General features: G+C 40.6%; 1 protein-coding gene across 7 annotated transcripts in view; it reads right to left on the reverse strand.

The window, feature by feature from the left end:
- Positions 1–14,927, reverse strand: part of ARHGAP17 (Rho GTPase activating protein 17) — a 127,644-nt gene that overhangs the window by 42,694 nt on the left and 70,023 nt on the right. For all 7 annotated transcript variants that reach the window (XM_069106254.1, XM_069106223.1, XM_069106234.1 and 4 more), the window contains exons 3-4: positions 10,094–10,198; positions 4,825–4,898 (exon numbers count right to left, since the gene is read on the reverse strand). In XM_069106254.1, the coding sequence (XP_068962355.1) occupies positions 4,825–4,898; positions 10,094–10,198 (179 nt within the window). The remainder of the gene's footprint in view (positions 1–4,824; positions 4,899–10,093; positions 10,199–14,927) is intronic.

Here is a 14,927-nt window from a genome sequence, read left to right on the forward strand (position 1 = left end):
CAGTCAACTAGCATTTATTAAGCATCTACTGTATATATGCTAGGTGTTCTGGGAATAAAAAAGTTCTGAGAATAAAAAAAAATCCCTGCTCTCAAGGAGTTTATAGTCTAATGGGGGAGATAACATGTATAAAACTATGTATAAACAGGATAAACTGGAGATAATCAACAGAGGCACCAGGCAGTAAGAGATTGGGGAAAGTTTGTTGCAGAAGATGGAAATTTGGCTGAGTGAGACTTGAAGGAATCCAGGGAAGTGAGGAGGTAGAGATGAACAGAGAGCGTTCCAGGCATGGGGGACAGCCAGTGAAAATGGCCAGAGTCAGGGGCGGAGCCAAGATGGCAGAGTAGAAGCACGACCTTCCCTTGGCTCCAGCTTCCACCTTCCCCAATCCATGTAAAAAGGGGACTCTAAACAAACTTTGGAGCTGCAGAACCCACAAAATGACACAGAGAAGCTAACCTCCCGCTGAGGATAGCCCAGCAGGCCGGCAGGAATCGGCCAGCGCAGTGCTCTGGGAGCCGAACCCAGCCCCATGCCCAGGCTTTAGCCCCAGGGCGGGCCTGACCAGCCACCTGCCAGAGGGCTGTGGCCTTTTCCAGATTTATCAATACATAGGTGCGAAGGACAAGGTGAGAGGCCAGTGCAGTCTGGATTTTGGGACCCAGTAAGTGGGAGTGCGTGTGGCTTCCTCACCCCCACCCCCCCGCGAGAAACCACTGAGATGCCAGCACAGCCAGCCAGCGCTACGTGGCAGCTTCAGCTCCTGGCCTGCAGAGTGTAGGGGGACCAAGCACCAGTCTGAGGGGTAATCAATCTTGCTTTAACCTTCTTGGATCTGGATTGCAGTCTAGGGTGGAGGTCCTGGGGTGTGTGTACAGCTTGCCAGAGCGTGTGGAGACCTCAGAGAGGGCACCCATCTAATGCTTCCGGCAACTGAGAAAACCCCAGCGTTTGGGACGAAAACTCCCCTGTCTGGTGGCAGAGTCACTGTGGCAAAAAGCCCAAAAGTCAAATAATTGAGTGGCAAAATGAGCAGGCAAAGGAAACAAAGCAGACAGAAGATTCCAACATTACACTCCTATTTTGGGGACAAGAAGGAGCAAAGCATGGAACAGGAGGAAAACAGTGAAGTCAGAACTCCTGCACCAAAAGCTTCAAAGGAAAATATAAGCTGGTTACAGGCCATAGAGGACCTTAAGAAGCAGATAAGAGAAGTGGAGGAAAAATTGGGAAGAGAAATGAGAACTATGCAAGAAAATTATGAAATGAGAGTCAACAGCCTGACTGAAGAAAATAATACCTTAAAAAACAGACTGACTCAAATGGCAAAGGAGGCTCAAAAAGGCAATGAGGAGAAGAATGCCTTAAAAAGTCGAATTTGCCAGATGGAAAAAGAATCTCAAAAGCTCAATGAGGAGAATCATGGCTTCAGAATTAGACTGGAGCAAATGGAAGCTAATGACTTTATGAGAAATCAAGATGCTGTTAAACAGATCCAAACAAATGAAAGAATAGAAGGCAATGTGAAATATCTCATGGGAAAAAACACTGACCTGAAAAATAGATCCAGGAGAGATAATTTAAAAATTATTGGACTACCTGAAAGCCATGACCAAACTAAGAACCTAGAAATCATCCTCCAGGAAGTCCTCAAAGAAAACTGCCCTGATGTTTTAGTACCAGAGGGCAAAATAGAGGTTGAAAGAATCCACCAATGACCTGAAAAAGATCCCAAAAAGAAAACTCCAAGGAATATTATAGCCAGGTTCTGGAATTCCCAGATTAAGGAGAGAATATTACAAGCAGTCAGGAAGAAACAATTTGAATATTGTGGAAACACAATCAGAATAACCCAGGATCTGGCAGCTTCTACACTGAGAGATCGAAGGGCTTGGAATGTGATATTCCAGAGGTCAAGGGAGCTGGAATTAAAACCAAGAGTCACCTACCCAGCAAAACTGAGTATCATGTTTCAGGGGAAAATATGGTCATTCAGTGGAATAGAGGACTTTCAAGCATTCTTGCTGAAAAAACCAGAGTTGAATAGAAAATTTGACATTCAGATACAAGAAGCAAGAGAAGCATGAGAAGGTAAACAGAGAAAAGAAATCATAAGGAACTTATCAAAGTTGAACTATTAACATTCCTACATGGAAAAACAATAATTGTAACTTATGAAACTTTTCTCAGTAGTTGAAGGGATTAGAAATATATATATATGTCTATATATGAGTGTATATGGGCATATGAATACATGTGAATGTGTGTATATATGTTTACAGGTATACATAGATAGAGGGCACAGGACCATTTAACAGGAAGGGATGATACTTAAAAGGTTAAATTAAGAGGTGAGAGGAGATGGGGAGAGACAGATTGGGGCAAACTATCTCATACAGAAGAGGCAAGGGAAAATGGTTACAATGGAGGGGAAGAATAGGAAGGCAAAAGGGAATGGGTCAACCTTATTCCCATTGCATCTGGCTTGAGGAGGGAGTGAAATACACACTAAATAGGGTATCTCACCCTCCAGGAGAATAGGGGGTGAAGGGGATGAGAGGGGGGATGATAGAAGGGAGGACAGGCTGGGGGGGAGGGAAGTTGGAAGCACCCACTTTTGAAAAGGGACAGGATCAAAGTAGAGAATAGAACAAGTGGGAGGTGGGATAGGAGGGAGGGAAATATAGTCAGTCTTTTACAATATATCTATTATGTTATTGTTTTGCATTAGCCACACATGTACAACCTATACTGAACTGCTTGTCTTCCCAGTGGGGGTGGGTGGCAGTGGGGGAAGGGAATGAATCTGGAATTGAAAGTTTTAAAATCAAATATTCAAATATATATGTATATATGTGTGTGCATATATGTATATATATATACTATTATTAATACTATCTTACATGTAATTAAGAAATAAGATATACAGGCACTGAAGCATAGAGATCCACTGGAAAAGTCGAAACAGGTATGGGAGAAAATATGGGAGAGAGCGGATCGGAGGTGGGGATGTCCTGTGGGACTGCTGTTTTGGGGGGATGGGTGGGGGAAAAACAGGGAGAAAATTTGTAATTCAAAATTGGGCAGGAACGAATAATGTAAATCAGAAGTGAATAAAGCATAAAAAAAAAAAAAAGAAAATGGCCAGAGTCAAGAGATGGAGCATCTTGTGCAAGGGACATGAAGGAAGTTCCAGGAAAAAGAGACTGAGGATGACAGGGAAAACAGACACGATGGCCATGAGGTCATGGAAAGAAGTACAAACTTCTCAATGAGAACTTTATTACAGGCTGAAGAGACTGGACAGAATTTCCAAGGGTCAAAGACATGGCCATCAGTCAAGCTGGTGATACAGGGGGTCTATAGAGTGGCATGATCTTAACTAGAGAATCCAAGGAAGGTGAACTTGGAAACCAAAAAGTGAAGAACTTTAAGGGCAAATGGAACATGATGACAAGTGGAACATGAGGATAGGTCAGCAGTCCTTTCATCAGGGGTTATAACTTGGCACTTTAATCCTGAACTAAGCTGATGGACAAGCCCAAACTATGCTGATGATGTCCCTCAACTGTATGCAGCAGACCAAGGGATGAAAACATTCAGGCTGGAGGAATGTGGGCTTCTTTCGCTGCCCCAACAATTCCTAACTTTTCAGGATGACAAGAGCTGGTCACCGAGTCTTTCTTTGACCCCTCCCAATGTCTGCCTCCATCCTACAGGACAAAGTCCAGGCAGCAGATACCTGTTTTTCAGACAGAGTGGACTAAAAGTCATTCTGTTTGGAGAATGCTGTAATATTCCTCCATCTAGTGAACTAGAGGCCACTACAATAGCATCATGAATCCACAGCAAGGAAAACTTATTTTCAAAGTAACAAATCTTTAGTATGTATCCAACCATGAGCTGAGTATAATACCAATCAAAATTAATCCAATCAGCAGAGCAGAGGAGGGGAGGGTTTGGCAGGAGGCACCCTTGGAAGAGGTGGACTCAATGAACAATACACACTGTTAGAAATGATGGTTTTAATGTTTTGCCAGCTGTGGACATGGGATCACTTTTATTTGTTAAAACTGTTATCCCTCGGGAGGCTAGGTGGCGCACTGAGTAAAACGCCGGCCTTGGAGTCAGAAGGATCCGAGTTCGGTTTTGGCCTCAGACACTTAACCCCCGCACACACACAAAACCTAGCCGTGTAACCTTGCACAAGTTACTTAATCCCAATTGCCCTCCAAAAGGCTACATATATGTATATGTATATATGTGTATGTAAAAACAAAAAAAAACCACCAAAACTGACTTGTCAGCTTAAAAAAAAATTGTTCCCCCTCCAATGTGCCCCCAGTGGAAGGAAAGAAACCCCTCAGATTCTCTGGCCAGCTCTTCCTCATAGTTCAGCAGGAATCGCAGCTCACATTTATGAATTTTCCTTACAACAATGTCCCTGGTGAGCTAAGCATTATAATTTCATTTTGCAGATAAAGTGAAGCTCAGAGAGATTACATGACTTGCACACAGTCACACAGCACTCCAAGCCCTGTGATCTTTCCAAGAGTGCTCTCAGATGAGCCAATGTCCTGGGCTGGCTGCGCCCCTTCTTGCCAGCATTCTCTAGTATGACCCTCTCCCACAGCATGAAGTCACCTCTTCTTGTCCTTGCTGTTCAACTCATGCTCCTAGACTAGCAAATTATACCTCTTATGTTCCAACAGTCACACAATCATGCCAACACTCTCTTCTATTTGCACAGACAGCGGCAATTCATGTGCAGTTCTATTTCCTTCATGGAACCACATTTTTCAGAATCATGTGAATGCTTACCCCAAAAGAGAGTCTTCAAGCTGGGTAGATGCTTCCTGCATATTCTGAGCAAGGGCAGTCAACGGGAGCTTTTTCTGTAAAGCAGAAGGCATATTTTTGCTTCATTATAATTCAGCACCATTTTGTTGTTTTTGTTTAAAATTAACTGATGTTTTGTTTTTATATCGCCTTCTCTTCCAAATATGATGTTCCCTTCCTTCCCCACACAGAGGGACAAAGGATAAAAAAAAACAAAGAAGAATTGTTCCAGTAAAACTAATCAATATAGCAAGCCAATGTTATAAGCAGAGCTTCACATTCAGCCTCTAAAAAGGTTCAGAAGGCACTTTCACTAAGCTGTCTGATCTTTTCCCTACTCCTGATATACTTTCATACTTAAAGAGATTCCACACCACAGAATTTTAGGGCTAAATGAAAAGCCACTAGAATAAAGCATGGTGTTAAAGCTATAGGAAGTCTAAGGTTAAGACTCTCGAGACCATATAATCCAATCCTTATATTTTACTTAAGAAAACTGAGTCTCAAAGAGAAGTGAATTGTACAAGGTCTAAGGGCTAATAAGTGTTAGAGATGGGGCTAGAAGCCAGGGCTCCTGACCCCAAGTTCAGGGCTTCTTCAACCCTACTCTGCTTCCATTATATGTACACAAGCAAAGCTAATGCTTTTGAACAAGAATACTTGGTTTTCAGATAAATTTCTATGTTTCTCTCTTTGGTGGGTCTTATCCATCCCTGCCTATTATTACTATTACTTATTAGCAATAAGAGTATGAAAATGATCAATATGAATAAATTCTATTTCTAGTTTTTAAGGCTAGAAAGCACCTTCTAAAAACAAATACTTTCCAAAACAACACCAGGTATGCAGCACCAATATTATTAATTCCCAAGAGGGAATGAGACTGAGAAAGGTTAAAGTGACTTGTCCCTGGTAAACAGTGTTGATAGCCTTCAAGGTACAGTTCAAATGTCACTATCTCCATAAATTCTGCCCTCATTACCAGAAGTGTCATCTTCCTCTCCCCTGATTTCACACAACTTCATATTTCACACAACTTCATATTTCTCTTACTCATTCATCATGTTCTAATTTGTACTCTAATACGAGATTGTAAGCTGTCATAGGAATGATAATTTATCTTCTAGCACAATTACACAGCAGGAAGTAATTGCTTAATAAAACTTTGCCGAATAAGTAGAAACGAATTTAAAGTAGAGCCTCTTGATCTTTATGCCATGGACCTCTTTGGGAATGGCGAAGCCTAGGGACCCCTTCTAGGAATAATGTCTTCAAATGCACAAAATATACAGGATTACAAAGGAAACTAAATATATTGAAATTCAATTATCAAAATATTAAATCAACAAGTACACAGACCTCAAATTAAGAACCTCTGACTTAAAGAGTTTATACACAAAATGAAGAATTTTTTTTAATAATCATACACTAATTTAGTTAGTGTAATAGTTTAAATTCCCCAACCTTAAAGCCTAGTCATTCTTCAAAGCATTTTCTCAAGTCCAACCTACTCCAGGAAGCCATCTCTGAGTATTCTAGGCTCCTACCATCTATATAATCAGGAAGAAAATCTTAGGATCCAATCTCCCAGTCATCCAGGCTTGAAGCTTACATTGACTCTTCTCCCTGTCCAACCCTCCTCATTCAACTAGTCCTGCCTACCTCCAAGATCTCTCTTGAATTCACATTCTCTTTCTCATTTCCACTGAAAGTACCCTAGTCTTCAACTCTCTTCACCTCCAATTTGTACTAATGTAACGAACTCCTCACTCGTCTCTCTGCCTCCAGTCTTAATCTCCTTTAATCCATTTTACAGGTAGCTGCCAAAACAAGCTCCCTAATACACAAGTCTGACCATGCTACTTCTCGACTCAGAATCCCTCAATGGCTCCTTATTGCTCAGAAGATAAAATATCAATTCCTTTACCTGGTTTTTAAGGCCCTTCACAAGTAAGCTCCAACGTCTATTTCCAGTCTGATTTCATAAACTCTGCATGCTAGCCATATTAACCTACTAGGTATTATTTTCTAGAATCAACTTTCCTTTTCCCAACTCTGTGCCCTTCCCTCATTGCCCTCCCCCAAACCTCCAAGCCTAGTTTTCTCTACATTTCTATCTGCTGAAATTAGTCCTGGCCTGGCTCAGAAGACACTGTCTCCACATATTCCTCCGAGTCTAATATTCTACCCCTAAACTTGCTTAGGGCCACAGAGCTAATAAATAAATGACTGAGGCCAGATTTGAAGGATGAGTCTTCCTGACTCCAAGCCTGGCACTCTATTTGCTGTGCCACCTTGCCGCCCTGTGTGAATGCAAAACATATGCTTACCAAAAAGACTGCTTTATGGAGAACTCACACAGGGCAAGCATTCACACGATGGTGAGAAGAAGCAATACAAGAATACTCTCAAGGTCTCTCTTAAGAACTTTGGAACTGATTATGTGACATGGGAGACACTGGCACAGGACCGCTCAGCATGGCGTGCCCACATCAGAGAAGGTTAAAAGGAAATACAGGATGTGCAAATATAGAGTACCCATCCCAAATGTTCACATGGATTGCTTGTGCCCGACCTGTGGTAGAACACTTCGAGCTCGTACTGGTCTGACCAGTCACAGTCTGACACTGAAACTTGACTGTAGCACAGCGATGCCATTTCGGGCCTCTTCAAGAGCACAGAACAACAATCAACCCCTCGACTGAAAGTGATTTCTTCTCTTTCCAAATTTTCTTATGGAACGTTGTCTGGGTCTCTCCTATGACCACAATACATTTTACTTCATATACATTATATATGTATCCTCAAGATCTTAGCCTTGCCGTTTTTCTATCCTCAGTGCAAATAAATAAAATAAATAAAATGCAAGTGTTTGTTAAAACTGGATTAATCTGTAAGATTAAAGAAGAGAGTCCAAAGACAGTTTTGTTTATATAGCTATTGTTACCTGTTAAAAACATTATAATACATCATGGTTATTAAGATACTCAAAGACCTCCTAAAGTCCTGCTCTGAATTTCCTCCCAGAGTCGGGGCAAGCTCGGATAGCTGAAGCCTGTGTCAGCTGAGAACAAACTCTGGCCTGACCTGTGGCTCTCTATATTCAGAGAGGTTCTTACCACAAGGTAGGCCATCCAGGGGTGAAGGTTCTTGGCCACAGCAACTCAATAAATTGCTAATGAAGGCAGAGCAGCTTTGCTATAAGCATTAGTAATAGAAGGTTTGTACCAATGGCAACCCAGGTCCTTGGTTTATGCGACTCTTTTGTGCTACTTACTTTCATATTCATTATTTTCTATGATATTCAATAGCCCTATGAGGCAGGCAGAGCACACATCAGTATCCCCATTTTATAGATAAAGAAGCAAAGGATCAGAGATTTCCCTAAGACCATAAAGGTAGTAGATGATAGAGCCCAAGCATGAATCCATGTTTCTATATTCCAAGTGCTATTTCTACTATACTACACTTCCTTTCTTGCCAGACTGTTAAATTCTGACTGATTTATTTGAACAGAATAGACTGGTGCTATAGCTTTTATTTCATATTTCCATTTCCTGGACATGGGAAGCAGCTGATCCAAGGGAAACTGCTGTCAAGTTTTCCTGGCCATCGTGCTATCTTTCCTGTGGCATTTAAGTAAGGAAGGATGCAAGTAGTCTGCATGCTATCTCCTCTTCTTTTATTCAGCTGGTTAACTGGGGATTGAGGGCTGGACTGAGTCAGCCCTGAGCTTGAATCTTGCTTGCCTCGAGGACTTATCAGCTGTGACCCGGAGCGAGAGACATACTTAAGCACTCTTCGCCTCAGTTTTCTCTAGACTGAAAATAACTATAACCTTACCTAATTCAAAGGGTTGTTACATGCAGCAAATATTCTATCCATGGGGCTCTGCAAACCTTAAGATGCTATAGAAACGTGATTATGATGATGAAGACTTTTTATATTTTATATTCTAACACCATTTTTAACATTAACATCTTATGTGTCAAGTTGCTACCAGTTCTGACATCCTATGGTTCCCCTTCCAGCTCTAACATGTTCTGAGAATTCTTGAAAATGAGTGCATTGGCCAGGAAATAAGTCAGACAGGCAATGAGGTATAGGAATCCATCTTGCCCTACAAGAAAGTAAGGCGAGGGGCATTGGGAGGTTTAAGAGAGGGCAGATTGGGGGGAGGGGTATTCAGTATGCTTGCCATCTTGGGGTAGGGGACAGGGAAGAGATGGGAAGAAAATCTGTAACTCAAAATCTTTGGGAAATGAATGTTGAAAACTAAAAAGAAATTAAAAAAAAAAAAAAGAAAATGAGTGTACTGGCCTATACAACCTCTTTGGTCCCTTCTACCTCTAAATTCTTTGACCTATCATCAAGCTGAAGGTCCCTTCCCTCTCTAATACTGTATATTCTGTGTTCCAAGGCTGTTTCTAGCATTAACATTCTAGATCTAAGCACCTTTCTAGTTCAGACATTCTTTGTTCTATGGTTCCCTTCAGGCCCCGACATTCTCTGAGCTTGTGAAAGTTCAGTTGGACTAGGTCAGAGGTGTCAAAAACGTCCCACCTACACCCCTCACCCCAGCCAGGTAAAATGTAATTGGGAAAGAGTTAACAAAATCGATAAAAAAACACAACAGAACAAAGACAACCTGCAGGGATCCTTGTATACAGTTCAGTGACCCTGTTTCTATTTGACACCACTAGACTGGATTATCTTGGGTGACCTCTAGCTCTAATGTTCTACGATGCTTCAATCAACCTTCCCATGTACAAATGACAATTACTGGAAGGCTAATTAGGCTCATAAGATTAAATGTTCATATATAATCTAAGAACTTATAAAGTAAGGGGTAGAACTGCCAGATGGATTACAATGCAAGGGAATGAAAGCAACCTCTGTGCTCGGCTGGTGTCGCGTGGGAACTCCAGGGTGCTCTGAATTGAATAAGTCCATTCTTTTCTGTCCATGACAAATGCTAACCCAGTCTTTCAAAACACCTATCACTGACTAGGAAGGAAACAATGCAAGTGAGTGGGGCTCAGGACACAGCAGTGCTGTCAGCAAAGTAATGTTATTGCTGGTAAAGGGTCATGTCTCAAGCTTCTTACTGGCCAGAAACAGTAACATGTGGGGTAGCTCCACCCATTCTATTCTAGAGCTGTACGGACTTGGGGGCAAGGCACCTGATCAAGAGGAAAGAGAAAGCCAGAGATGAAAGCAAACACACATCTCCAAAAGGTCAAATACTTACATGTCGCTTATCCACATCTGTGCCAAACTGGCCTTGGAAACATGCTAAGAGGCGCTTGTGGGAATGATGGCACACTGACCGCACTGTGTCAAGCCGTCTCTCAATCTAATAAGGGAGGAAAAAACAAGTTATTTTCTCAGTCTCAACAAGTCCCTTTTTTTCTTTGATGTTTATTAAGTGTTAGCACAGTAAAAACTAATGCTAGTTTTTTGGGGTGAGCATCTTCTCTCTGGTTAAGTAATTCCTTGACACAGTTAAACCGAATAGACAGAAACTGAATTCCATTCAACACAACATTTATTAAGGCTACTATATACACAGCATTATGCTAGGCAGGGGTATTCCCAAAACAAAAAACAAAAAAAATTTTAAAAACCTCAAAACAAACCTCATTCCCAATTTCAAGGAGTTTATATTCTATATTTATTTTTATTTTTTTGCTTTTTGGAGAGCAGTTGGGGTTAAGTGACTTGCCCAAGGTCACACGGCTAGTTTTTGTGTTGTGTCTGAGGCCAGATTTGAACTCAGGTCCTCCTGATTCCAGGGCCAGTGCTCCATTTACTATGGCACCTAGCCGCCCCAAGGAGTTTATATTCTAAAGAAAATAAAACATGTAGGTAGCTAAGTAAATGCAAGATTAATTTGGATAAATACTTGTAGATTATTGCTATTCTATTCTGCTTGTCTTCTTCAACCTGACCAGGTTTTTCTCCCTTAAATTTTTAAAAAAAATATTCCTACAAATCTCTACTAATAGGGATAGGGACTAGACCTGTAATTTCATTGGTGTAGTATATTCACAAGTGAGGAAATTCCCTCTATCAAACTTCTATACAGTCCCAGAGAGCTGCTCAGAGCACTGAGAGGGTGATTTTCCCACAGTCACAGTGCCAGTAAGTGTCAAGGACAGAACTTGAAGCCAGGTCTTTCTGGCTTAAAGGATGGCTCTCTATTGCCTTCATATGCAGCCTCTCTCCTGTCCATAATGTTAGAGAAAGACCTCATCTAGCACAGAATATGAAGTTCTCTAGCCCCAGTCTCTGCCCAAAACTCAGCTCTGGGTAGATGTGCCTATGATCAGCAGTTCAGTGCAAATGTTTAATAAGAACCTGTCATGTGCAAAGAATCATATATTTTGGGGCAAGAGCAGCAAGCGTTACGTGCCTGGCACTTTATATTTTATATTGAACACAACAGTTCTGGGAAGCAGGTAAACCATCTATAATGAGAGGGAAGGAAAATGCGACTTGGGGAGATGACATGTGGCTCAGCCATGATCATAAGGGCTAGGGCAGATCCTTAGACCCTGTTCTCTAGATCCAGTGGTTCTTCCTCCCCTACACTTCAAGTTCTAAGCTCCCCTTTTAAAGTCCCCTAAGTCTCAGATTCAAGTTAGTAGATAGTGTTGGTTCATCTTAAGAAGAAAAACGAAAATGGTAGAAGTTTTTTTTTTCCAAACTGTCTAGGGACTAAGCTGTATTTTTAAAATTATAAATTTGTGCCTTTTGTGGTTTGGTTTTGTTCTTAGTATCCTTCTAAAGTCAGTCAGCACATAGAAGGAAGCCAACAGTTAAAAAAAACTCTCACAGAAATAAAAAAGCTGAATTTACAAAGTGTTTTAAGATTTGCTGGGCATGTGCGTGTGTGTATGTGCATGTATAAAATTTCATTTACTACATCCTAGCAGGGGTCCTTTCACATATCTGTGGAATGAATGAGGTCTCCAAACTGGAAAAACCGTGTATGAAGATCCCATGCTCTTAGCACTGATGTTGGGAGAAGACTGTTTATGTCAACGAGAGCCTCCATTTGGAGAAGGAATGCAGTGAATCTACATTTTGATGACTCATTAAAACAAAGAGGAAGCCCTTGGGGATGATTTTCTATTTTGAAGAAAGTTCTCAAAATAAAAAAACAGAAAAAATGTCAACTCTATAAACACTTGAGCTAATGAGATGATTTGGTGCCTCTTTTGTCAATGGATCCCTAAGATACCAGAATTTTATCTCTGTAGCCCCTGGCCATTTACTAGAGCTCCTACCAAGCAGGTAAACTCACATTCATTTTTGGATACTAGTCAGTAAGGTGATCACTGTCAGTTCTCCTCAAACCCACAGTGATCGGCTTTTCACACACAGAGAACCAATACACAATACTGGCTCTCTTACAAGAGAACCAACTTCCCCAAAGTGAAACAGTTCAGCTTCCCAGCCTCCAGAGGCAAGACTTTATGTCATTTGACTTTCCATCTTTGAGAATTGTCACGGGGCATAAAGTAACTGGTTTCCAGCCATTTTTTCAAAAGTGATTTACTTTTGTCAGTCACAAAAAAGATCCATTTCACACTTGAAAAGTTGATTGTTTCCTACAAGAGCTGTCTTGTTCTTTGGCCTCCAACTGTGGATGTGTCTTCATGGTCCCACAGATCAAAGAAAATTAGAGCATAGAGCATGCATTACAGAAGGTCAAGACACAGGAGGGACCGCATAATATAGAATGCCAGAACTCAGTCTTAGAATGAGACAACATTTGCAGAACACAGTGCATGGTATATAGCAGAAGCTTAATAAATGCTGATTCTTTTTCTGGAATGTTAAGGATAGAAGGGATCACAGAGGTAATCTAGTCCCAACCACTCATTTTAGAGATGAGGAAACTGAAGTATACTGACAAGACCATGGACACACATGCAAAGCAGTGACTAAAAGTATCCATTTGACACCATGAGCTAATATGACATACGATGATAAATTATTAGTGATTTCCAGAAAAAAAGTGTAAATCATGTCTTTATTAATAACCATTTATTTATATTTGGTAGTTCTGTAGAACTTCCCAATAGCAATAGGCATTATAAAGAAATGAAATGAATAAACACTGACATAGGAGAAGCGAAAATAGTCTCAAATATGAAGTCCTCTAAGCAGCTGTCGTTTAAAGCTCTTCATAATCTAGCCCCTTCCTACCTTTCCAAGTTTTTCACAGCTTACCCCCTCACTTCCACAAAATCTGCCATCCAGCAATAGTGACCTAGTATGAGTTCCTTGAGCATTACACTGCAGGTCCTAAGTCTATGACTTAGCATGAGTTGTCTATTGCACAGGCCTGGAAAGCTTGGCATCTTCACCTCTCCATCTTTGTTCCACTGGCTTTCTTCCAAGCCTTATTAGCTCAAAGCCCACCTTCTAGAGGAAGTCTTTCCTGGATTTTCTCCCCATCCCCTCATCAGTACCTTCTCTCTGAGATTACATCTTATATACACCTAAGTATTTACATGTTGTTGACCCCTTAAAATGTTATCTTCCTTCAGGGTAAGGACTGTTTTTCCAGCTAGCACTGTGTGTTAAATGCTTGCTGACTGATTGCATTTTTTATTCTTTATTACAAAGGATGATTTTCTGGAAAGGGGAGAAGAAAGGGCATTTTTTTGAAAATGAAAATGACATAAAAATATATATATTTTTAAAAAACAAGCACTGTAGTGAAACTCAGATTAAATGCTACAACTAATGGCCAAATGTGGACAAGACAGCATTCACACCTTGTTCAGACTCTTAAGTACAGGATTCTTCCACTATACTATTCTGCAAACCCTAACTTTGTGGCTGTGGGGATGTCAATTTCCTTCTCTGGTCTTCATTTGTAAAGTGAGTAGGTTCAACTCCATTATCTCTAAGAAAAACTATATACAGAGAATTTATTTGCTAGTGATTTGATGAAATAAAAATGATACAGGCATATTTATGAAGCATCCAATTTTTAGAAATAGAAAACAATTCTTCATCATTAAGCACCTACTAATGAACTGTCTGGATACTTTTATGAAAAGTGTTCTCTGCATAGCAGGCCAATGGTTCTTATGGGCATCATGAATTTTATTAGGTGCTACAAAATTTCTTATATTACTGCAGATAAAAAACCCCCAAAACTTGTAAGTTTGTTTAATATCATTTTATGAATTTAGCACATGTAGTACCTAAAGTAAAATATTTGCAAAGTAAGTAAAATTTGTCTCTTACAAAAAACATATCAGACCTTGAACTTGCAGAGAACTCAACAAAAATGGCTGCTCTTGCTTCAAGGAAGCTATGCATGTCTGAGTCTTCTAATCCTTTTGCAGTGTTGCCAACTCTAAGTGTTTATACCACAATTCCTCACCATAAAGAATATGGTGGTGGGAGTGAAAAAAAAAAGAGGTAACAAAGGCATTAAAATGTGTGGACAAACTTCATAGCTGACTGATGCTAAGAGCTGATAAGAAATAGCAACAGCTACAGTAGCACTTAAGGGGACGACATCTTCAATGCACTGAGGTTTAGAAGGTTATGCCATACTACTCTGTAAGTAAATGTTTAGGGGCAGCTAGGTGGCACTGTCCTAAAGTCAGAAAGACCTTAGAGACCCAGTCCTGAAGTCAGGAAGACTTGTCTTTCTGAGTTCAAATCTGGCATCAGATATGTACTAGCTGTGTGACCCTGGACAAGGAAATGGCAAACCATTCCAGTATCTTTCCCAAATGGGGTCAAAAGAGTTGGACATAACTGAAATGACTGAACAAAATGCTTGGAGTATAGTATACTCAACAACAACAACAACAAATTCAGGGAGGAAGAAGCTTTTGGCTTAACAGGGGACAGTTTTCATGCTAGGGTATCTGGGAAGGTAAAACTCATACTTCTACTGCTACTCAATTTAGGTATCCAATTCAACAAACACTTTTAAGTACTCACTATACGTACAAGATCTCTGTGTCATGAATGGAGGCCAATTTTGCCTAAAGGAGTTTATAACCTAAAAGGGAGCGGGAACCATGACATATACACAGATACCGGTA

This window comes from Petaurus breviceps, unplaced genomic scaffold (assembly GCF_028583685.1).
Source record: "Petaurus breviceps papuanus isolate PSGF00001 unplaced genomic scaffold, PetGlider_PUasm1.0 138, whole genome shotgun sequence".
NCBI lineage: Eukaryota > Metazoa > Chordata > Mammalia > Diprotodontia > Petauridae > Petaurus > Petaurus breviceps.